The following is a 23,369-nucleotide window of genomic DNA, read 5'->3' as shown; positions in this document are numbered from 1 at the left end:
ATGGAATATGCAACTTCTTGCATTATGATCATTTGGATCAAATATCAAGGAACATATAAATTAACAGGTGGGAAGAACTCATGGCACTTTTCATACTGCAGACAAAATGTCACATTGAACTGCAGCTTCACTGGGAAGAACAAGCGCCAACAGTAGATTTATTCAGAACTGAAGAAGATTAACTTAACATGACACAGAGTACAACAACGTTCAATTGTAATAGTTTTAATTGTGAAACAATGAGCAGAATTTCTGTCTCAGCGAAGCCTTGTGATAATCACACTGCAGAGCTTGAGTGTGCATGGAAATAATAGGCTTTCCAAGCTATCGTCATATCGCCAATGACATATCACTCTGTCATCATCACAGGAAGCAGACACAGATGATCAACAGGGCACTCTCACATACGAGGAGTTCTCTGTCTTCTACAAGATGATGTCTCTGAGACGGGACCTGTATCTGCTGATGATGGCATACAGCGATAGGAAGGACCACCTGACAGCTGAAGAACTGGTCAACTTCCTGCACAACGAGCAAAAGGTGCGCCAATCGAATTCTCAGCAAAGGATGTTAAAATCCATCACAGTTTTATAATGAGAAGTCCAGAGTCTCAAAAATCAGCTCTCTTAATTTTAATTTGGCCTCAGAAAAGAGATTCATTATATTCCTATTCACGCTCTCCTTGTTGCTCCAGTGTCTAACTCCCTTTGCCTAAGCTGTCTGCCCAGAGGAATCTGCTCCACTAAGCCAATGTATTGCATCTAAAATTGGTTTGTGTCATGGGAGCACTTGGCTTGTTTTATATGACTTTTCTATGCTCTTTTTCTTTCTTCTCAAGGTTTTCTTTTTTCTTACAGAGTTTTTACTTCTCTTACATTTCAATGGTGTAATTTTTCATCACGCCCCATTTTTTGTTCCCACCCTAATATACTCAGGTTAATATGTTTCTAAAATTGAGCTGCTGAATTTAGTACAAAAATGGGAAGTAACACTGACTACTTTGACCTTCTAGACTTAAATGAAACTGGGTATTTACTGCCTTTCAAATGCTGCAAATATAGGTCTTTTCACATTTTCTGTTACTTTTTTTCTGTATAGATGACCAATGTGACTCCAGAGTATGTTGCAGAAATCATTGACAAGTTTGAAGTGTCAGAAGAAAATAAACAACAATGCGTTATGGGGATTGAAGGTAACTTTAACTTCTTTATCCTCCCTTTCAGAGTTTTCTATTTGCATTTCTAAATCTTGGACGTTGTCAGCCTCTCTCTTTCCTTCCCTGTGTTTGTCATGGCACATCATCACTTTGCAACACCAATGCTTATACTTTTATTTGCAATTAGTTTTCATACTCTTAAGATCAAGACCAGCTATTGATAGAGTTGATGCCATTTTGGTTATTTGGAGGTAACAAAGGGGCCAGTTAAAAAAAAAAATTAATTATGAAACATTATATTACCCTTTGTATGTCTCCAGGTTAAAATTCATAAAAATATTTGACATTCATAAACAACTTTTCTTAATATTGGCTGTAAATTCCAATCCTCATAATAGAAATTCTATAAACTGCTAGCAAGAAATGATGGGAACTATAAAAGGAGGACCGTGAATGGTTCTGATTTTATCTCTGAGTGTCATTTTAAGTATCATCCCATGTACTCAAAGGGTGACCTTAAAGGAGGAGAAGGTGTGAGGATGGATGAGGACAGCCAAAGTGTGAAAATTGGCAAATCAGAATGTGGGTGGTGGAAAAGAGAAAAGTCAGTGAGGCCAGAGTAGATGAGGGGTGGGAGGACAAGGGGGTAAGGCTAATCTTGTCGTCTGAGGCATGAAGTCCGCCATTGTCTGTATGTCTGGCCAACCAGATCGGTATTACCGTGTTGCAGCTCTGAATCATAGGTGTCCAAACAGAAGTCACAGGATGTACATGTTTTTCTATGGCATGAAGAAAAAGATGTGCTGTACAGTTTTTGGTCTCTTAACAACTGTGTTTCCAACAGATGTTAATATTCATGCCTCCAAGTGTGTTGTTACAATCTAAACTTAATCTCAATATCCCATGGTCAGGCACATGTGATCAATCACCAAATTTATGCTACATTTTTAAAATCTCTTTCTTATTTTAATTCCCCTCCTCAGTCTGCTTCCCCACATTAACTCTCTGCTTCTCCTTTCTTCCTTCCTTTCTTTTCCTTATTTTCGCTTGCTCTTGGTATTCCTGTCTCATTTCTTTGCATTCTCGCTGGATGAAAGGAAACTTTCTTCCTTCTTACTCCCCTTCATGCTGGACCACCCCCCCAAAAGTTAACAATGTGAAGTATATCTAACAGTGTGGCTTGAAACCACATCGCTGTGGTTTTTAGAGTTATTTGTGATCCATTTGTAGTTTTGTAGAGACTGACTTGGTGATCAAGAGATGTGGGTAGAAGTTCTGAAATAATCCCATGGATTGTTATTCAAAAAAAGAAAAAAACATTTTACTAGTTTAGGAAAAATAAAGATATATATAAAAAGGGGGGTTAGTCTATTTCACACAAAAGCTGTAAAACATAACTGAAACTAAGGTTTCAGTATGGATGTTTATTTTTCCCCTGTAATTTCTTTTGTTAATTAAAATTCATATTTTTCTTTCAGGTTTCACAAATTTCATGCGCTGTCCAACGTGTGACATTTTCAACCCATTGCACCATGAGGTAAATCAAGACATGGACCAGCCTCTGTGTAACTACTTCATCGCCTCCTCTCATAACACCTACTTGACTGGAGATCAGCTCCTCTCCCACTCCAAGACTGACATGTATGCCTGGGTGCTGCAGTCTGGTTGCCGCTGTGTAGAAGGTAAAGATATAGCTCTATTTAAATGTGTGATCTGACCCATTGCACGGAAGACATTAAGCATGTAGGAAAAAGTGAGAAAAAGGAAGGTAAAAATGTTCAAATGGATGATAGATGACTTCCATTACACTACATCACTGGGTCTACTGCTTAATGGTTCATGCTGTAGAACAGTACCCTCATTAATGTAACTAGTAACACCTGAGCCTTTCATATTGTAACTAATCAGTATGTCTGCAGTGAAAATGTAGTACCGTAATTAGACAAAAATGTTTGGTGGCTCATAATAGTAAAAAATGATCTTGATTTCAGCATGTACTAAATTATGTTGTTTGTGTGTGTTTTTTCTCACTGCATGGATCCTTTTGGGGACAAAAGAGCTTCACCTCAACATAAAACACAATCTTACAACCTGTAATATCCCAACTGGTCATAACATTTAAAAACATGCAAAAGAGCTGTGAAATCAAAGGTTATTCAAATACATTTTGTGTTTCCCATATGGAAAGTTGAACAGCGATAACAGACTAAAAACTCACAGCAGTAGCATTGTGTTGCTGTATTTTCTTCCGAGGAGAGAACTGTATATAAATAGTTTCAGTATTTATGAATCATTGCTCCTTCTTCTCCTACAGTGGACTGTTGGGATGGTCCTGAAGGAGAGCCGATGGTCCAGCATGGCTACACTCTGACCTCAAAGATCCCATTCAAGTCTGTCATAGAGACCATCAATAAATATGCCTTCATAAATAACCAGTGAGTCAAAACTTCTCTGTGTTTATGTGTGTGTGTTTTTTAATGTGTGTGTCTGGAGGAGAGAGACAGAGTGTTTGTGAATGTTTAATGGACACTAGACACTTCCATTATCCTATTATTAGTGATGGGATTTCCGGCTCTTTTTAGAGAACCGGCTCTTTTGATTCGGCTCACTAAAAAGAGCCGACTCTTTCGGCTCCGAACCGGCTCTTCAGGTTGTTTTGTTGCTTCACTAATTTATTATTAACAATAATATAAAATTATGCACAAAAGGAATTAGTAATGTAAAAAAAGTGGTTTTATTTATATATGTTTATATATAAATATATATGGTGGCCCCTAGAGACAAAGCACGTACAAACTCCAAAACACATTTCTAGCATGAACTGAACTTCCAAAACAGAGCTACCTAGATCACTTAAATTACACAATTGAAAGCATATGTGTATGTTTGTGTATTTATACACAAGCACTCCTATATATTCAAATAATTTTTTGTTACCACTAGGTAACAAAAGTTCAACACTGCTTTAGCATCCTGGAGCACTTCTGTTGTCTTTTGTACGTGTTTTGAGTTTTTATGTGCTTCAGAGTTTGTACGTGTTTTGTCTCTAAGGGCCACCGTAAATATACTTTTATTTATTCACGCCACATAAAATGTAATAAATAAATCATATAATACAAAAACCAACTATTCACATTTCAACTTTTAACTATTTAAAATTTTCAGCTTTTTCCTTTTACAAACTTAAAGTGAAACAACACAAAACACTGCAAACCACAACACAGTTAAATGTAAATTATAATATGAAAACAAAAAGAACATGCATATTCTCTGTCATATAGGCCTGCACGAATAAACTTTCTGAATCCTTTATCATCCGCAACTGAAAATAGTTGTGGATGATCACTATACCTTTCTAATGTGACGTTGTTGTCCCTGGCTCTTTCTCTCTCTTTCCCTCCTGCTCTGTTCCTGTGCTACTGAGTGTAACTACCGCCCCTCCCCCCTCACCCCAGCGTAAAGCACAAGGCTCGCATGCTGACTGAAGCAGAAACAAAGTGCGAGAGAGGGTGAGAGAAAGAAAAAAAAACCCCACGGCTCGCGATAAGGAGCCGGCTCGTGTCGTTCACGTCAAAGATCCGGCTCTAAGAGCCGTTTTGTTCGTGACCGACACATCACTACCTATTATCCCATTATTTTAGTGGGGGAGAAAACAGCTTTGAATACTAAATGGAAATTATGTTTGGCTTATTTATCCTTCAGTTTACTCACTAACATGATATAAACATAATTTCTGTTTTTCACACTGTTATAACGAAATATTGGTGATTACAATGAAGGTTTCCCCAGAAATGTTTAAATACGAAGTTGCAGAAAGTAGATAATTAGAGAACACTGTGATTCCTGGCACTGAATAGCACCTATTACCCAGCCATCTGTTTAGCAGCACTTCCTCTAGCTCCCCGAGGAGCCACGGTTTGTCTCTGTCAGGTCCAACATTACCCAAACAAAGTGTTGAATGATGCAGCTTCCTGCTGCCACATTGGCTCAATTTGACATCCAGTATTGCAGCTTCTTGTGATGGCAGCGATTGTGTTATAAAACCATTTATCTGTTTCTAATAAAGACGATATTGGAGTACCCTCAGTTTCTGTAAGTAAACAAAAAGTGTGACTACATTTGGCAGCATGTTGAAATGTTTGGTAAAGTTAATTAAAAGTTGTATGCCTGTTCTTTAACTTATTTTCAACTTAACTTTGTTCATTTTTGAGACATTGTTGGCAGAAATATACAGCTATTTTAAGTTTAAAGGGAACAGATTGACGGCATGTCCTATTCAGAGTTTGCCTGTAACTGTCTACTTTAAACCTTTAAAATTCATGATACATGTTCTATAGACCTGTTTAACTACTATGCTACCTAGCTGGATCAAATATTTGTAATAATGGGTCATTATCCGTTTGCATTGTTAAACACCGTCTGATCAGTTTTGCAGCATTTTGCGTACTCTGAGCAAAGAGTATAGCCCCTACACATCAGAACATGTCTGCCCGCCTGAGGTAGATGTATCATTTATTCAATTAGATGTTGGGATGTTGTTTTTCTTAACGATGGAAATAATACCATGATTATCCACTTACGTTTTTTCTGTGGTTTTTCTTATGGTTCTGAGCTGGTCAGTCCATTCGTTTTTCATGAATGTACTAGATTGTTTATTTGGCCACTCCTGAAGTTTTTGCTGCCCTTTGCACTTTGCATTGCATTTTTTTAACCTCTTGCACTACCATCTCTTTAGGCCCCATATTTGAAAATCCCCCCCCCCCCCCCCCCCCCCCCCAAAAAAAAATAATGTACATAAATGAATTATCTCCAGGATTTTCCTCTAACTGTTAAAACCACCCTGAAATTGTTTAATTTTGTTTTAGTTACTTTTTGAGCTTCTGTAAGTAATTCTTAAACAGGTAATGTCATGGCACTGGGTGATCCAGTGTTTATGTAATTGGACCTGTTTAATTCCGATTCATTTAATATTCTAAGGTTTAGTTTCTGTTTGTTGTTGTATTTTTGCTATGTTTAGTATTTTTTTTTCTCAATTCAGGGGCTGCATCCTTCTGAGGCCGCATTTGAAGGCCAATTACGTCATAGCGACGCAACGAAGGCTGTCCCAATTTGAAGGCTGCTCCAAATGTGGCCGACAGTTATTGTTTGGCTTTTTTTCAGTGTTTTATTTGTTCCTGAGTAAATCCGTTTGGCTGAGATTAAAATCATAGTTTTCACACAGCTAAATAAACATCAAACAGAAGACTGATTAAACAGAAGTGTGAGATGGTCGAGAATTTACTCCAATATCCTGTTATAGTTTACATAGCAAGGAGCAGACGGTTGAGTTTATTAAACTCCACCGAGACAGCGGTGACGCAAATCTGAAGGCTAGACCGTCCCATTTCACAGCCTCGCACTTCCGGCCTTCTTGGTCTTCAGAAGACCAGGCCCACATAGACCGCGAAGGTCAGGTCCTCGGAAGGATGCAGCCCCTGAATTGAGACACAGCTATTGTTTACATGTCCCTCTCTTCTCTCCCCATGCGGGTAGTGGTTCTTTCCATCTGTTTGTCATCCTGTCAGTGGATCAGATTATTTTATGTTTGTGACCATTTACTTGGGTACTTTGCCTTTTGTTCCTGTTAATTGTTTTCTTCTGAGTTTGGTTCTGTGTTGGTGAGTCCTTTTGGGTCCACAACTCTGCCTCTGACACACCTACAACTGCAGTTATGAAAGATAATGGATTTTTATTCATTGTTTGATTCCACTGTGGTGTACAGCAGCAAAACTGAAATAAATAAATAAATAAATAAAAGTGCCTTTATCCAGCAAGCTATGGACCTGTACTGAGTACAAATCAATAGTTTAAGCCATTAATGACCCAAGAAATAAAACAAAGATTTCATGATGATGCGCTCTAGTATAAAATAAATGTTTAGTATTGTCATGTGAAACGTGCCAATTATGAAAAAATTACTGATCCTAATTAACTTAAGTGTTTATAATAATAATGACAGCAAGAACAGACTAATAAAATCAATGTCATGTGCTTTATTGCTCTCTTTTCTCTCCTGTTGCCATTTTCACTTTCTATATTCAGTAAATTTTTTATCATCAGTGCCACCTGTTAATGAGATTAATGGGCCCGAGGCTATAATGAAAGAGAGTGAGTCTCTGCTCTCCCGCATCACATGCGCGCACACACAAACAGGCACAAGCACACATTACGCAGTTCATTGGGCTGCCTCGGTGTTTCACCTGGGAGGAGCTGCTAGATGTTTGAAATGAAATGACTCTCTTTCTGTTGTCTCTTTTTGTCTTTAGCTCTTTGGCAGAGAACTAGTGCCTGCGTCTGTGTCTGTGTGTGAGCGCGTGCTCATGTCCCTGTGTGTGTTGTTCATGCAAGTGTGTGTTTCAAGGATCAGAGGTGGGAGTGAAAGCGAGGCTGTGTCCCCTGAGGGAGAGCTGTCAGTCTGACAAACCTGACATTTGAGCTGTACTGCTGTGTGGCCACAAGTCATTTCACCTTTTCTAAATGAAAACACACACACACACACAGCCCACTGACTCGCATACACCATGCCATGCCACAGAGGTGCAGCTGTATTTTTATGATTTACCTCCTCTTTGCTCTGTTGAATTGAGGTGAGAAATGGGAGCACAGTTTGAAATGTGATTTATGATCATGTCAGCAGATCCATCTCACTTCAGTCCATTGATTTCGTTTAAGGCACATTTTGAGAGTGTGGACAGCGTTTATGTAACTTAAAGAAAGCTGAGTATGTGTCTTGTTCTTTTTTTTAAAGGTATCCAGTGATTCTCTCCATAGAGAACCACTGTAGCATCCAGCAGCAAAAGAAGATTGCACAGTACCTGCGAGAAATCTTTGCAGACAAACTGGACATAGGAGATGTACTGAGTGGAGACTGCAAAACATTACCCAGTCCTCACAGCCTGCAAGGCAAGATACTCATCAAAGTAAGAATAAGTCTAAAGTGGTTAGACGAATGGAAGATGGACTGACAGTGCATGCTTTAAATGAATGAATGTCTTACTGAATTCAAATATGACGTGTCAGTTAGTACACTTGTGAATAAATGCAACTGCATCAGCTCTCCTCTCACTTCAGTGAACAAAGTAGTGTGCTGAGCATATGCCAATTTTACTTCATGTGCACGAGTTCAGAAGGTACTGCAAGGCCACTAACTATTGGTGCTCGTGGCTCAAGAGTTGGGAGTTCGCCTTGTAATCGGAAGGTTGCCGGTTCGAGCCCCGGCTCAGACAGTCTCGGTCGTTGTGTCCTTGGGCAAGACACTTCACCCGTTGCCTACTGGTGGTGGTCAGAGGGCCCGGTGGCGCCAGTGTCCGGCAGCCTCGCCTCTGTCAGTGCGCCCCAGGGTGGCTGTGGCTACTATGTAGCTTACCATCACCAGTGTGTGAATGTATGTGTGAATGGGTGGATGACTGGATATGTAAAGCGCTTTGGGGTCCTTAGGGACTAGTAAAGTGCTATATAAATACAGGCCATTTACCATATTTATTTCCAATAAACAGATGAAGTGAAGGAAGAGGAGCAGGGAGTGGGAGAGGGTGTGGAAGTGGTGCAAAACTAGGTCAATGTATTAATCATAGGCAAGAAAGAGAGAAGAACGAGACGCTAGTATATGATGAGTGAGGCTTTAAGTTTTGTTATCTGCAAACACAAAAGTCTGCAGAACTGCTGAGCTCCAGTTTAATGATTAAATTATTTTAGTTTTCGAGGCAAAATTGATTCAGAGGATCAAATCTTCTTCAGGGTGCTGGATCAAAATATAGCCTTAAAACTTTTGAAGAGAATAAATTATTTAATTGCAGCCCAACCTTGTGCCGTCTTTATGCTTTTTCTGAGATGTTGGTACAATTTTGCCTTGCACTTTATTTTTTTTGTGCTTGGATGTGTGAATATTTTTTAAAATAACCATGACAACTAATTGTAACTAGCAATGTTGAATTGAAAAATATTTTATAATACAACCTACCACATACAACATCACAACAAATCTTTGAAATATCAAAGTTTATCATCCTTCTTTATTTATTTGTATTTAGCAAATTGAAAACAAAGAAAGCCCAGTTTCTTGTACTTATTCAAGAAACTCAATATATTGCAATTTTCCTCAAATGACAGATCATAATATAAAATTTTTAATTTTTAATAAATTTTTTCATGAACTTAAAATTAAGTTATCTGAGGCTTGTGACATTGCACTTTGTCCTGCTGTAAGCAGCCTGTCAGCAGATAGTAAACTGGGGTCATAAAGGGATGGACATGGCCACCAACAATAGTCGGGTAGGCTGGGTGTTGGTACTTAGGGGCCCAAAGTGTGCCAAGAAAATGTTCCTCACACCATTCTATCACCAGCAGCCTGAACCATTGATACAATGCAGCATTAATCCATGCTTTTATGATATTTACACCGATTTACATTTCTGATCCTGCCATGTGAATACTCCAAGAGAAATCTAGACCTGTCGGACTATATTATTATTATTATTTTTTTAGTCCAGTTAGGTGAGCCTGTGTAATGTTTCCTGTTCTCAGCTGACAGGAGTGTCATCTGGTGTGATTTTCTGCTGCTGTAGCCCATCTGTTTCAAGTTTGACATATCATGCATTCATCCAAAAAAGTTGTTATATGAGTTACTGGTGACTTCTTTTCCACTCATATCAGTCTGGTCAGTCCATCTGACTTAAGACATCCACAAGGCTTTTTTTTTAAACCAGAAAACTGCATATTTTCTGTGTTTCAGACCATACTCTGTAAACTCTAGAAATAATTTTATTGGAAATTCCAGACCAGCCCATTTTGCACCAACCAGCAGGTCAAAGTGCACCTTTCTTCCACATTGCAATGCTTGGTTTTAGCTTTAGCAGATGTGCAAATGCCATGTGCATATACTTAAATCTATCCATGCATTACTATTGGCTGGTGAGATATTTGAAGTTGACAGATGTACATAAAAGAGTGCCTGGTTAGTGTACACAAATGTTTCCTTTAGGGTAATTTTAATAGTTTTTAATTTGGCATGTGACTGTTGTAGTTTGCATCTTAACAGCAGCCAAAGTAGGCTTCTTACCATAGTATGCTTCATGATAATTTTGTATTATGTCATTTAAACATGATTGTTTTGAAGTTTCTTTTAAGCTTGTTCACAGTACACCTCAATGTGAACAAGCAATAACAAAATATACTTACCAAATTTTTTTGAACACACAAAATCTTTTGTGTATTACTAAACTGGTGTACTTCCACAGCAATCAGATATATTCTTCAGTCGATGTAATCATATAGATAAAAGCAACAATTTAGAGTGACCTCACAATGGATGTTGCACTTGCAAGTTTATCTAAGAACATTACCATGTCTATCCTCACAAGCTTATCTGTTTAGAGCAATAGCCTCTCCCAAGATGCAGGAAAAGTGTCCAGCAAAAATGATCTAAAAATTGTGGTTGATCTAAAAAGACCTGAGACCCAAGATCCTTATCCACCAGTGCAGTAGGAGTTGCCCAGAGACCCCAAGAGAGAGTACAACAAAAGCTTTCACCATTTGTTGGATTTTTTTAAATATATATAAGAATGAGATATAGTGCAGCTTATCTGTAATGTTGAAGAAGGTCTGCATTGTTCTCTGTGAAAAGAAAACCTGGATCTGTCTTATATGGTCAGATGTCTGCAAAGTTAAAGAGCATTATTGATTTTCTATAAAGGCCCTTTGCTCCCCCATCTTTTTTGTCCCTCTGTTTGAGAGGCTTTCACCTTTCTCAATAAACCAGAGGAGCAAGAGCAGAAGAGGCCAGACAGTCACAAGACAATGAAGAAAACTGGCGTAAAGATTTTTGACAGTCACAGATAGATAGAAGGAAAGGGGATGTATTACTTGCTGAAGTGAGGGCGGTGATGTACTGCAGTAAGCATAGAGTATGCCATTGATAGTAGAAGAAGACGCTTAGAAAATTTTAACTCCCACTCACACCTCCAGAGTGGCTTACTAATGGGCTTCCACTGTGTGCTGAAAGGAGTGCTCGGAAAGCTTCTCAGAGACTCTGCAGATGACTGTTTAGAATGTATGTGATTGCACATATGTGTGTCTTTTGTTGTTTTCTGTGCTTATATCCTTTAATTTTTTCCTGCTGAATCTAGTAAAGCATCTTCAAAAATTAGGAGGATGCTCATTATCTGCCTGTATATATTCTGGAGTCAGAGATATTGAATTGTGCTGTGTTATTCTTGGACTATCTTAGAAGTCCAAGCAGAGTGGGTGTTCATGTGTATAAAAGGGATGAGCGATGCATTTAAGACATATGCATGGGTCAAATGTCTATCCTCTCATGTCTTGGTCTGTGTTTTTTTTCCCATGCAGGGAAAACGCCTGCCTGCCTATCTGTCTGCGGATGCTGAAGAAGGGGAGGTGTCCGATGATGACAGCGCTGATGAAATTGAGGACGACTTCAAGCTCAAGAGCAGTAATGTAAGAGAGAGGAATAAATCTATGAATGATGATGTGCACACACCGAAGCATGAACCCTCAAATTATCATGTCCAAATAGACAAGTTTTTTTGCATTACTTGAAACCTTCTTGCTTGTTTTCAGTTAGATCCTGTCATAATTTCTTGACTTTTTTTGTATCTATGCACTTAATATATACATCATTATGTTGGTAACAGTATTATAATATGATGATAATATGATTATGAGACTGTTATAATATGATGCAAACTGCATATTTCAGTTCCACATTAATAAGAAAAATTAAATAATGTAATATTACTCAGGTAAAACCACTGTCGATACAAGATATTACTTGGATTTCAGTTGAATTTTACTTTGGTAATTAACTTGTCATTTCCATGTTATTGCAGTCTCATTTCTACGTTGTTATCACACTGTTACCATATTATTACTGAGCTGCGTGTAGGAAATGTCTCCAGATAAGTTTCTAAGCCACACTTGTTTGTACCATGAAAATCAAATAACCAGGTCAAGTAACATTGATTAATTAGCGATGAACTTAAATTATGTCAAAACATGATGTTGATAAATTATTTATCTTAATTCAAAATGAATAACAAAAAATAATAACAAAAACAACAGCCTGTCAAAAAGCAAACAGGCAAGCAAACAAAAAACAAACAGTTTGCAGTGAATTAATCCCAACCGCCACGTACAGGCACCATAAACAGAGGTTAGATAATGAGATCTAAATGGTATTGTTGTTCTAGAGGTAATGACTTCAATAATTTTTGCTTGCAAAGTTTTAATGATCGTCATTGTTGTAATGTTTTGGAATAACCGGTGCTTAATCAAGCAGGCGTAGATTCAAGTCAAAAGTAAACAGAAAAAAAAATACTTTAAATGCACTTAGTACTCAGCCTGCTAGAAAATATGTCCAAGAATGCCATTAATGCCAGCTTATGATAACTGCTCTTTAGTTTTCCCTGAGCTATTTTCATAGCTATTCTTAATCATCATCATATTGTGATACAATAGTGCCATGGTCCTCCTTACAATGCTTAAAAGAGGACAAGACTCTTCCAGATGGTATAGTTGTGTAACCAAATATGGCATCATTATTCCACATTTAGCTGAGAGGCACGAGGCTGCAGATGCCACTTCAGATGATCATTGCCAATTTAAAACGGGAGATGGCAGGTTTCCACTGATGGGAGGTTTTGTATTGAGCTCATAAAACCAGTTTGCTTTCACAGCAGTCACAGCTGAACATTACAATAATAGTGTGGTGTAAGTTTTGTACAGTAATGATGCATCGGATTTGTAAAAAGGTGACTTGCATGGTCTTGATTACTCAGACTGTTTGTAAATATTTATTTTTATTGTCATTTTGAATGGAATGATGCACATACTGAGCTCCAGATATAATTCACTGAGAAAATTACTCATTCACATTCAGCCATTCATTCAGCAGGTGTACAGTTTTATACAAGATGGAGATGTTTATTCATTATCATTATCGCTTATACACTTCTGACCTGTGGAAAGGAAATCGATACTCCTCAGATATACACAAGATTATATGTGATTATATGCAGTTATCATCTTCTACTTCTATTTCTTGCAAATATATGGCACTCTGTATACAGGTTTGATTTATAGCAGTTTGGTGTTGCAATTTCAGGTGCTTTGCATTAGCGATAAGGTGTGCTCCTGCTTCAAAAAGGCATTACTCTACACCACACTGAAAGCGTTTTCCTTTTGTCTCTTCTTTCACCTAGGGCAATAGTCACCACCAGGTGGTGGAGTCTCACATCAGAAAGAAACTGGACTCTCTTTTAAAGGAGTCTCGGATCGGAGACAAGGAAGACACTGACAGCTTCAGCATCAGAGCTTTGCTCCGAGCCACACACCAGGGTCTTCAGAAGAATCTGCGGCAGGTAAAGTTCAAGGCGATGTGTGGGGATGAGTATGGAGGAGAGTTATACTTGTTAACAGATGAAGAGAAGAAATCAAGGGGATACAACTAGGCCATGGGATTAGTCATGGAGGGGGATGGAGAAAATAAAGAGGCAGACTAGTTACTGCACCAAACACACTAACCAAATACATGAAAACACAGAGACACACACATCTGTCTGAAGGATCTTATGTTTCCACCCACGTAATCCAAATTCATCCAAAGGCTGTCAAAACAGACTGAAAGTGATGAGAAACTAAATGTCTGCAGTGTTACTTAATATTTAATTTCCCTGCTTGCCTCTCGTGCTATTTTTAGAAGCTTCAGTTTCCTGACAGTCATTTTAATGTAGTGGGTGTTGTGCATCGGGGTTTCCTATTCATTTTATTCTACTCATGGTTGGCTGGTGATACCCTTCATCTCATTTTGTCACCACACATTTTTACTTATTTATTTCTAGGTGTTACTTACTGTACTTTTTTTTTCTTTTTTCCCACCCACTTATCAGTTGTATTGTGCTGTACTGGCTAATGCCTTTTATATGCATCTCTTGAGATTTAGGGTTTAAGTGACTCACTTGGGTGCTAATGTGACTGTTATAAGATTCACACCAAATGATTCTCATGCACAAATCTAAAAAAGTGCACGTGAACAGAAATATGAAAGCCTCTGAATGCATTTTTTTTTTAAATATATATTTTAGAGCTCCAGAGGGGTTCTGAAGAAATCCCAAAGCAGATCGTTCATCACGACACTCAAACAGAAGGTAAGAAGCATAGAAAAGGAGGTGGCTTTATGTGCTTGTTTCTTATTCTGTTTATCTGGGGTCCCAAAATGTAATTCATCTTTGTTCAGCTTCAGGTTAGGTTGTAATCAGTTATTTTACTTCTTAGAATATTAAACCACTTTCGAATGATCTTTTTTGGGAGGGGAAACTAATATTCAGCAGGATGAGATTTTGTTTTATTTGAATGGCAGACCAAACTTGCCCCAAGAAATCAATGCTGTCTTTGTGCATGAAGGAAAAATGTGCAAGCCTGCACTAAACGGCTGAAATCAATGAGTCTCTTGTCAGAACAGCCAGCCTGACTGAATTCACCCAGGGTGGTGATTTAACATGCTCCATCAGCTCAACAGCAGAGCTGCAGTTTGTTGTATTTATACTGTGTTTTTGAACCCTCAAATTATCATGTCCAAATAGACATGTTCTTTTGCATTACTTGAAACCTTCTTGCTTGTTTTCAGTTAGATCCTGTCTTAATTTCTTGACTTTTTTTTGTATCTATGCACTTAATATATACATTAAACAATCTGTATCACAAATAGAAATATTGGAGTTGTCTTTCAATGAGTAAAATGAAAGGTGTTCTTGGGTGACTGATTACACTTCCAGTGTGCTTGATCATCTTATTTTCATGTTATTGTCTTTCCCTGTCACTGATGGTTTGCACTTTTTTAACAGCATGCATAATAACACAACATGCTCTTATACGATCCATAATAATGACTATTATTAACACGTTCAGACAATGTTTTGACTGACACAAATATAAAGAAAACAAAATTGTAAAGCTAAAATTGGCTGCTTTTAAGAATAGCTTTTTTTTGCAATTGTTTTTCCATCAAAACACTAGTGACAATATTTAGAAATGTAAATAAATGGCATCTACTCTAACTTCCTTGAAAAATATAAAATTCAAAAAATGCATTTACTTATATTCTCAATGGAAATAATTGGAAGTCGTAGCATTTTTTTAAAAAAATAACAACTGTGCAATAATAATGGTGGTTAATAGGGTGGAAACAAGAAGGTAATAAGATGAAAATAGCAAGTTATTATCACTTGATTACCAAAATAATTTCATATTATTAAATAGGTATTATCTTGTACCAACAATATTTGCACCACCGTAATATTACCCATAATATGGAAACCAATATATGCTTATTAGGCAAAACCAGTTAGCAACAGAATATCATTATGTTGGTAACAGTATTATAGCTTCAGTTTCCTGACAGTCATTTTAATGTAGTGGGTGTTGTGCATCGGGGTTTCCTATTCATTTTATTCTACTCATGGTTGGCTGGTGATACCCTTCACCTCATTTTGTCACCACACTTTTTTACTTATTTATTTCTAGGTGTTACTTACTGTACTTTTTTTTTCTTTTTTCCCACCCACTTATCAGTTGTATTGTGCTGTACTGGCTAATGTCTTTTATATGCATCTCTTGAGATTTAGGGTTTAAGTGACTCACTTGGGTGCTAATGTGACTGTTATAAGATTCACACCAAATGATTCTCATGCACAAATCTAAAAAAGTGCACGTGAGCAGAAATATGAAAGCCTCTGAATGCATTTTTTGCACGAAACAAACTAGATATAGAATGTTAACTAGTCAGATTTTACTGTAGATATTGTAACTGTCATGTATGGCTGGAGCAGTCAGGAAATGGACCCAAATGCAGACACTTGTGCACGGAAAATAAACTTAGAACGACAGCTTTTCTTCTTGCTAGAGGAACATCCTTCATAACATAAATTTACAGAAAAACAAACCAAAACCCTGAGAATAAAACTAAGAACAAAACACAGGGCAACTAAAAACATGGAGAGACTCACAGTACGTGAGGAAGTATGACATGCCAAACGGCAAAGGAAAACACAGGGCTTAAATACATGCGGGAGTAACGAGGGAATAGGAAACGGGAGGGAAACACAGCTGGGACTAAATAGATATAAAAAGACAAGGACACAGGACAAGGACTATCAAAATAAAACAGGAAACACAGGACAGTTGAGGACAGTGCAGACTTCACAAGGGGACATGGTTGACAGGGAAGACAGATCTAAACATAGATACAGAACTAAACCTAAGAACCAGGAATCCAAAAGACACAGACTTGATACTGAGGAGACACAGGGAACATGGAACACGGAGCACAGAACAGTAACCAAGAGACTAGAACCTAAGTAGCAATGAAATCAAAGACTATATAATAATACAAAATATAAAACACTGGGTCACCGACTGTGTGGATCTTCTTATATTCTCTGTGCTACGCCAAGCCTGACTGTGTTAGTGCTGCGTTGTATTCACTGTATATAAGAAAAAGACCAGCTCTTCTTCTAAGCAAGAGCTAGTGTTACACAACCTTAACACTAAATTTATACCAGCTCATCAAATAATTACAATATTGCAATGCATTTTAGGAACAACCCTGAAAATGAACATAATTGTTTATGAACACTTCTTTAAAATAGTTTGGAAAAAAAGCCACACAACTTTAAAGCCTTCTTGAAGGTAGTGCTTACCTCAAAGCTGTTATGTTAGACTACATATGTTTTTATGAGTAATCACCTTTATCCTTCGATTAAAGATTTCCATCTTGATGAGAGTAGTCTCATCCATTGAGCACAAGAGGTCATTGAATATTTTAATGAGTATGGAAATTATGTGAATCTAAGTTACGGCCTTTAAACTCGTCATCTCCTTGAACAGTGCTTTTTACCACCATCATCGAAACATTAAATCAACAAGTATGCTTTGGAAAAAAACGGTACTTCCAGCTAACGGTAGCTTAGGAAACTCATAGAATCCATGTTTTTGTGATGGTCTATGCCACTATGTTAGTTTTTTCTTTGTCACATACCTTTGAATTATAATTGTAGATATAAAGCATACTAATATGCATATACAAATTTTAATTTTCTTTATGGTAAATTTCTCCTATAGAGTGTGGCCGACTGTAAAAAAAATCTAGTGAAACTGATTACAATGCTTCTCAGTTCTTCAGCATGATTTCAATTTACCATGCATTTAACGCAAGTTTGTGTCAGTTTTAAGAGGGTGGTGGTTTTTGAAAAGATTCCCTAAACATTTCCACATTCCTCAGTTTGGTTATTTCTCTCTTTGAATTTCTCTCTCTCTAGCCATTCGCTTCCTTTTACCTTCCTCATTTTCCTCTACTGCCCACACACATCTACTCTTCATTCTTTTATGCCTCCCTCTTTGCATTTTGTGCACCCTCCCACGTGTGTGTATATATCTGTTCACACATGGGTGCAAGTAATCTGCTGGTAGGCAGCCTTAACCCTGTAATTACTCTTAGAACAGACTAGCTAAACGCACATCAAAACTAAGAAAACAGAAAACAATTTATTCAAAAAAAGTCTCGCAGTGATTGAGTATGCTATGTATGACACATCCACTGGCATGCACAATCACACACTCAAACATACTGCAACAGCCACAGTGAAACGGACTTGCTGAAAAAACACTAGTGACAACTCGTAGGCATAAAGAACGTGTGCTGTGAGAATGTAGGTGGCTTTATGGATATTAGATATGTTTTTGTTTATACTTTTTATTTAGAGGGCAAACCTTTACAGTAGTGTAATTGTGTGTTTGTTTACATATCTCTGTCTCTTCACTATCCAGAGGCACTCCAAATCCAGGCTGACATGCCAAAGCATGGACAAGGAAGAAGATGGTCAGGAGAGGTCTGGGAGGGAGGCTGGAGGACAGTTCAACAGGTGACCTTTGAACCACTTCATCACAATACTGACAATCTCTGACAGCTGAGAGGTTGGATACTTGCTGACTGCTGGGAGCATGAAACAATCCAGGTCACTGGTAGTGCCATGCAAACACTGAAGCTTCTCCAAACAAATATTGTATGTTTGCTGGAGAAGACTTTGTTTTTGTGGAGAAAAGATTATGTAGAAAGTTTAAGGAGTCAAATCTGGAGCTACCACCAGCATCAAAGATTTTTTGGGTGACTGTATTTAACAGTCACCCTTTTCCACTTTTCTCAAATTTATCTGTAATGTTGAGCCTGCATTTTACTGACTTCCTACAAAAGCCCAATAATACCAAAGGTCTAGGATGCATGAAACTGGCGCCATAACAGAATGCATCACATAATAATAATAATAATAATAATAATAATAATAATAATAATAATAATAATAATAAACCATCCCACAGCTCATATGCTTATTAACTTGTAGTCAAAGATGTATATTTTATTCAAAACCATAATTATAAACTTTGATCATTTATTTGGCAAAATTGTTGATGCCACATTATTTGTCAGAAGTAAAACTCAAAATATTCAAAATACTTTTCCTGACCTTTCTCTAATTCCAGTATTGCTAGGTTTTTTGCCTTCACTTATATCATATCAATATTTTGCATATTTTTCACACCATGTTACCTGTCACTAATGAGTGGTCTTACAATTCTTGTTTTCATCTGCAGTAATAAGTGGTAATTATTACTGCTATATCATTATTGAGAAATAAATGATGCAGGATTCTAATGTTTTACTTTCATTTCTGCAGTCCCCCATCTATCCTCTCAACTCATTATGTACTAAAAATAACAGAGGAAGGGGTGTTAAAATGACATAATTCAGTGTTATTGTTGCCACTAATTTGGTCTGTATTTTATTTAGAATCTGAAAGGAATCATACCAAAGTAAATTGTAGTATTTCCATTTTCATCCTCAGTTTGAATATAGTCCACTTCTTTTTCAGTTTTATGTCCATGTTGGTCTTGTTTCCCCCCCATTTCTATTTGAGTCAACACTGGCAAAAAAAAATGTGGAAATCCAGCTTTGTTTTCCTTGTTCAGCGGCTGTCTGCAACTAAGACCTTTGTCTCTCTTTGTTCTTCCAGTCTCTGTTGCATATTCATATAGGCATGTCCCAGGGAACTGTCACAATACAGATTCCCGCAAGCATGTGTCTGAGTGGCTGACTTTTTTTTAAGACTGCGGGTGCATGACAGTGTAGTTGTTTGTATGTGGGAATCTGAGTGAGTCTTCTGCACTGCATATCCTCTGGTCCCTATTAAGTTTTTTGCATTTGATGCTCTTTTCCTGTGGTTTCCAAGTTGCCTCCAGTGGACAATCTTCTATCCTGCAATGCTTTTCTCATATAAATACTTTAATGGATGGATGAATGTTCAAGTCTTAACTATCCTTTTTATTCCATCTGCCTCGATGATCTCACTTTGTCATCTCTGTCCTCTTTTTAAAATCGTTCATCTGACTGTTTCAGGTGTTTAAGAAAGAGGAAGACGATGAAACTGAGCAGAGATCTGTCAAATCTTGTGGTGTTCACCAACTCTGTTGCCTCACAGGAGTGTCTTAATGAAGGTGAAACACCAGAGCTATGACATATGCACACACAAGCAAAATGCAAGCTTCATATTAAGGGCAACTTCTTATAACAACTCCTCGTTTTTCTTCAGGTACTGCAGGTGACGTTCTGTCTTTCAGTGAGACCAGAGCACAGTCTCTGGTGAATCACAGAACAGAAGAGTTTCTGGCTTTTAACCAGAGGCAGCTGTCTCGAATTTATCCCTCGGCATATCGCATCGACTCTTCCAATTTCAACCCTCAGTTCTACTGGAATGTGGGTTGTCAGTTGGGTAAGATGACAAATTAGAGATCTTATTAGGTTCTAGAAAACTCTGAGAGCTTTAGAAAACACAGCTGTTTAAAAAATGCCATACTCCTAGTTCAACATACTGACTGGAAGGGTGTTTTGTTGATTCTTGGCTGTTTTAATCTAGAACCTAAGTATCCTTGGGCAAGACATTGGGCAAGACCAAGTTGCTCTCTGATGCATGCATTGGAGTGTGAATGTTAGATAAAAGCACTTAGGAAGAAAAAGTATAGACAAAAAGGACACATGGGTGAATCATACATGTTGTATAGAGTGCTTCGAGTACTCAAGTAAAGAAGGAAAGCAAGAAATAGTCTATTTATCTGTCATACATTAACACTGCTTAAAAAATGCATGAACACATACAAATCAGCTTATCGGTGGCCTTCGCTTGATATAATTTGAAATGTAGTTATTTGTGAAGAGATAGGAATCTTTCTTGATCTAAAACAGTTAATTTCTTTTAAGCAAAACAAAAACAGTTCCATCTAAAGAACTGTTCCTGTAATTATTTTAAATTTCTATAGTATCATATACTACCATAGAAGACAGAATTCCAATATACTCTGCAATTTCGCTTTTTTAAAGGTGTTTTTCTTAAACTGTTAAACTATTTGTCTATGCAGGCTTTCAGAACCCCATCTTTGCTTTTGAAACACTCACCATCTCTGGAACACTCTCTTTATGTGTTGTTATGTTGCTATTTCAACTGTTTTGAGTTGAAATAGCAACTCAAAACAGTTTATTATTTATTTATTTATTATATTTTATTTTATTTTATTTTAGATTAAACAGCGTAGTCAGTCATTTGTGACCCTGGCCATACATCTTTGAAACATCTTCATCAACCTTTGAAGTCATATATATATAGATAGATAGATAGATAGATAGATAGATAGATAGATAGATAGATAGATATCTTTCTATCTATATGTAGATCGATATATATATTTGATGTGTTATTTTTGTACTAAATATAACTAAATATAAGGCTAGACTTACTGTACTGGGAAATTATTGCAGTTTATCTGGATTCATGTTTTGACATTATTAGTGCATAATGTGGACTTAAAAATGCAGACTTGCAGATCGGGTTAGTGAGCAAAAGGCAACATTCATTAGGGGAAGCCAACAGAGCAAATGGCATATGAAAACAGAATCCCAAAATCCAACCAGGGAAACTACTCAGGCGGATAAACAGGACAAACAGACATGTCAAAGACCTAAGGCAAACTGAGGCTTCAATACACACATGAGGTAATCAAGCGAGGTTGGACACAGGAGGGTGACTGAAACATATCCATGATAGCAAGAGAGGGAATGTAAAACTAAATACTAGGCACACAAGACCAGAGATGGGCAGTAACACGTTACAAATAACGCGTTACTGTAATCTGATTACTTTTTTCAAGTAACGAGTAAAGTAAGGGATTACTATTGCAAAAACGGTAATTCGATTACCGTTACTTTCCCATAGGAACGCTGCGTTACTGCGTTACTAAAACTGTGATTTTTTAGCCAGAATGTCTCATGACAGTGACGTAAGAGAGTGCGCCGTTTGTGACAACAGCTGTGTGCAGATCAACAATGGATAATATATCGAGTGCAGGAGAGAGTATGAGCGTGCAGCGTTTAAAGCGTGGAAGTACTGACCTTATTTTGAGTTTGATTCCATAAAAAGTGACAAAAACATTAGTGTCCGTTGTGCGTGGGAAGAAAACTTCTTTTTACAGTAAAAAAACCCCCTAAACAAGCACCGAGTGTGCAACGATGCAATGGGAAATTCACTCGCGGATTCTTCCACTGACTGCTGCGCACACCTGCACCAGGGTAAACCTCCGCCTACCCCACTCCTGCTTTACAGGTGAAAATAGAGCAAAAGGACCGCTAGTCTTTGACTTTATTTATTTTCTGCTGTGTTTTACTTGCATCTAGTTGAAAGACTGGGTGTAAACACAAAAAATATTTTATTTTATGTGCTGGAATGTGCAGAAAATAGGTTTAAATGTTAAACTAATTTATTCAAGTCAGAGAATGGTGCATATAATTTTATTTTTGCTTGATGCATAAAGTTAAAAGATTAAAACTGATAAAACAAGTTAAAAAAAAGAGACTTTTCCATTCGATTACATTTTGTATGATGGATTATGCAGAAAAAGTAGAATTGGGCTGAAAGATCTATCGCTTTATCACCTATTCAGGTTGTAAATTGTGCTTGTAAAAAGTAACTAAGTAACTAAGTAATTAATTACTTTTGAAAATAAGTAATCAGTAAAGTAACAGGATTACTTTTTCGGGGAAGTAATCAGTAATTAGTTGCTGATTACTTTTTCAAGTAACTTGACCAACACTGCACAAGACCAAGGCTACCAAAATAAAGCAAGAAATAACCCCCCCCCCCCCCCCCCCCAAAAAAAAAAAAAAAAAAAACAGTGACAGTGACACAGAAGGGAAGGCCAAACATAAAAAAGCCTACACAAAATTAATCCCCACTGAAACCAAGAATTCATATTACAGATAATGATCAAGAATAAACTAACTAACTAACTAACTAACTAAGAACCCACTGGAGCATTAAATAATAATAAAAAAATGTTAAAGATGAAAATCAATTAACATGATATGTTTATTAGATTAATAATAATAATAATAATAATAACTATTATTATTATTATTATTTCTTTTAGTTGCACTCAACTATCAGACAGAGGGGAGGATGATGCAGCTGAACAGAGCCAAGTTTATGGTGAATGGAGGTATTGGATATGTCCTCAAGCCTCCTCCAATGTGTAAAGGTACAGCAACAAACTCACTGCAAACTCACAAATAGGTCAGCATTTATAAAAGATTATTTGTGAATAGCATTAACTGATAATTAAATCAGTACCTATTTGTTTTTCTTGTGTCTCCAAGTCCCAGGATTATAGTACATTATACATTACATTGTACATTATAGTTGGAATGGAAACATGCTGGAACATGTTAAGTCAGTGTTCATTGAAGAAAGCATAATAAGAATTTAACTGTAAGAGATATTAACTAAAATTATAGTTTCAGTGCATGTTTTGCTAGAGCAATCAGAGGAAGAACTTTCTGATCATGTTACATAATTCAGCATAATGTTTGGGAACTCTGCTGTGTTTTTAACATGCTGTAAGTTTGAGATATCCTTCTCTTCACCCACCTCAGTTCATTAGAGAGATTTCATTTTACAGTACAGCGTTGTTTGCTTTATAATTATCTATCCAACTGGGAGTTAGCTGCATGACACGAGAGAGGCACTGATGAATTTTTTAGCAGGCTTGCTTCAGATGTAGTTTGCAG

The 23,369-nt window shown here is 37.2% G+C and overlaps 1 protein-coding gene across 1 annotated transcript in view; it reads left to right on the top strand.

The window, feature by feature from the left end:
* plch1 (phospholipase C, eta 1) overlaps positions 1–23,369 on the top strand; it is a 55,007-nt gene that overhangs the window by 23,834 nt on the left and 7,804 nt on the right. Inside the window, exons 5-16 of the mRNA XM_085430324.1 lie at positions 370–540; positions 1,099–1,192; positions 2,635–2,838; positions 3,471–3,591; positions 7,944–8,115; positions 11,540–11,647; positions 13,411–13,569; positions 14,293–14,355; positions 18,032–18,126; positions 19,656–19,753; positions 19,849–20,028; positions 22,733–22,840. Of these exons, the coding sequence (XP_085286450.1) occupies positions 370–540; positions 1,099–1,192; positions 2,635–2,838; positions 3,471–3,591; positions 7,944–8,115; positions 11,540–11,647; positions 13,411–13,569; positions 14,293–14,355; positions 18,032–18,126; positions 19,656–19,753; positions 19,849–20,028; positions 22,733–22,840 (1,573 nt within the window). The remainder of the gene's footprint in view (positions 1–369; positions 541–1,098; positions 1,193–2,634; positions 2,839–3,470; positions 3,592–7,943; positions 8,116–11,539; positions 11,648–13,410; positions 13,570–14,292; positions 14,356–18,031; positions 18,127–19,655; positions 19,754–19,848; positions 20,029–22,732; positions 22,841–23,369) is intronic.

This window comes from Copadichromis virginalis, linkage group LG14 (assembly GCF_057382275.1).
Source record: "Copadichromis virginalis isolate Kocher_CV1m ecotype Utaka linkage group LG14, C_Virginalis_male_GT1.1, whole genome shotgun sequence".
Classification (NCBI taxonomy): Eukaryota; Metazoa; Chordata; class Actinopteri; order Cichliformes; family Cichlidae; genus Copadichromis; species Copadichromis virginalis.
This window is presented reverse-complemented; position numbering and strand designations above follow the sequence as displayed.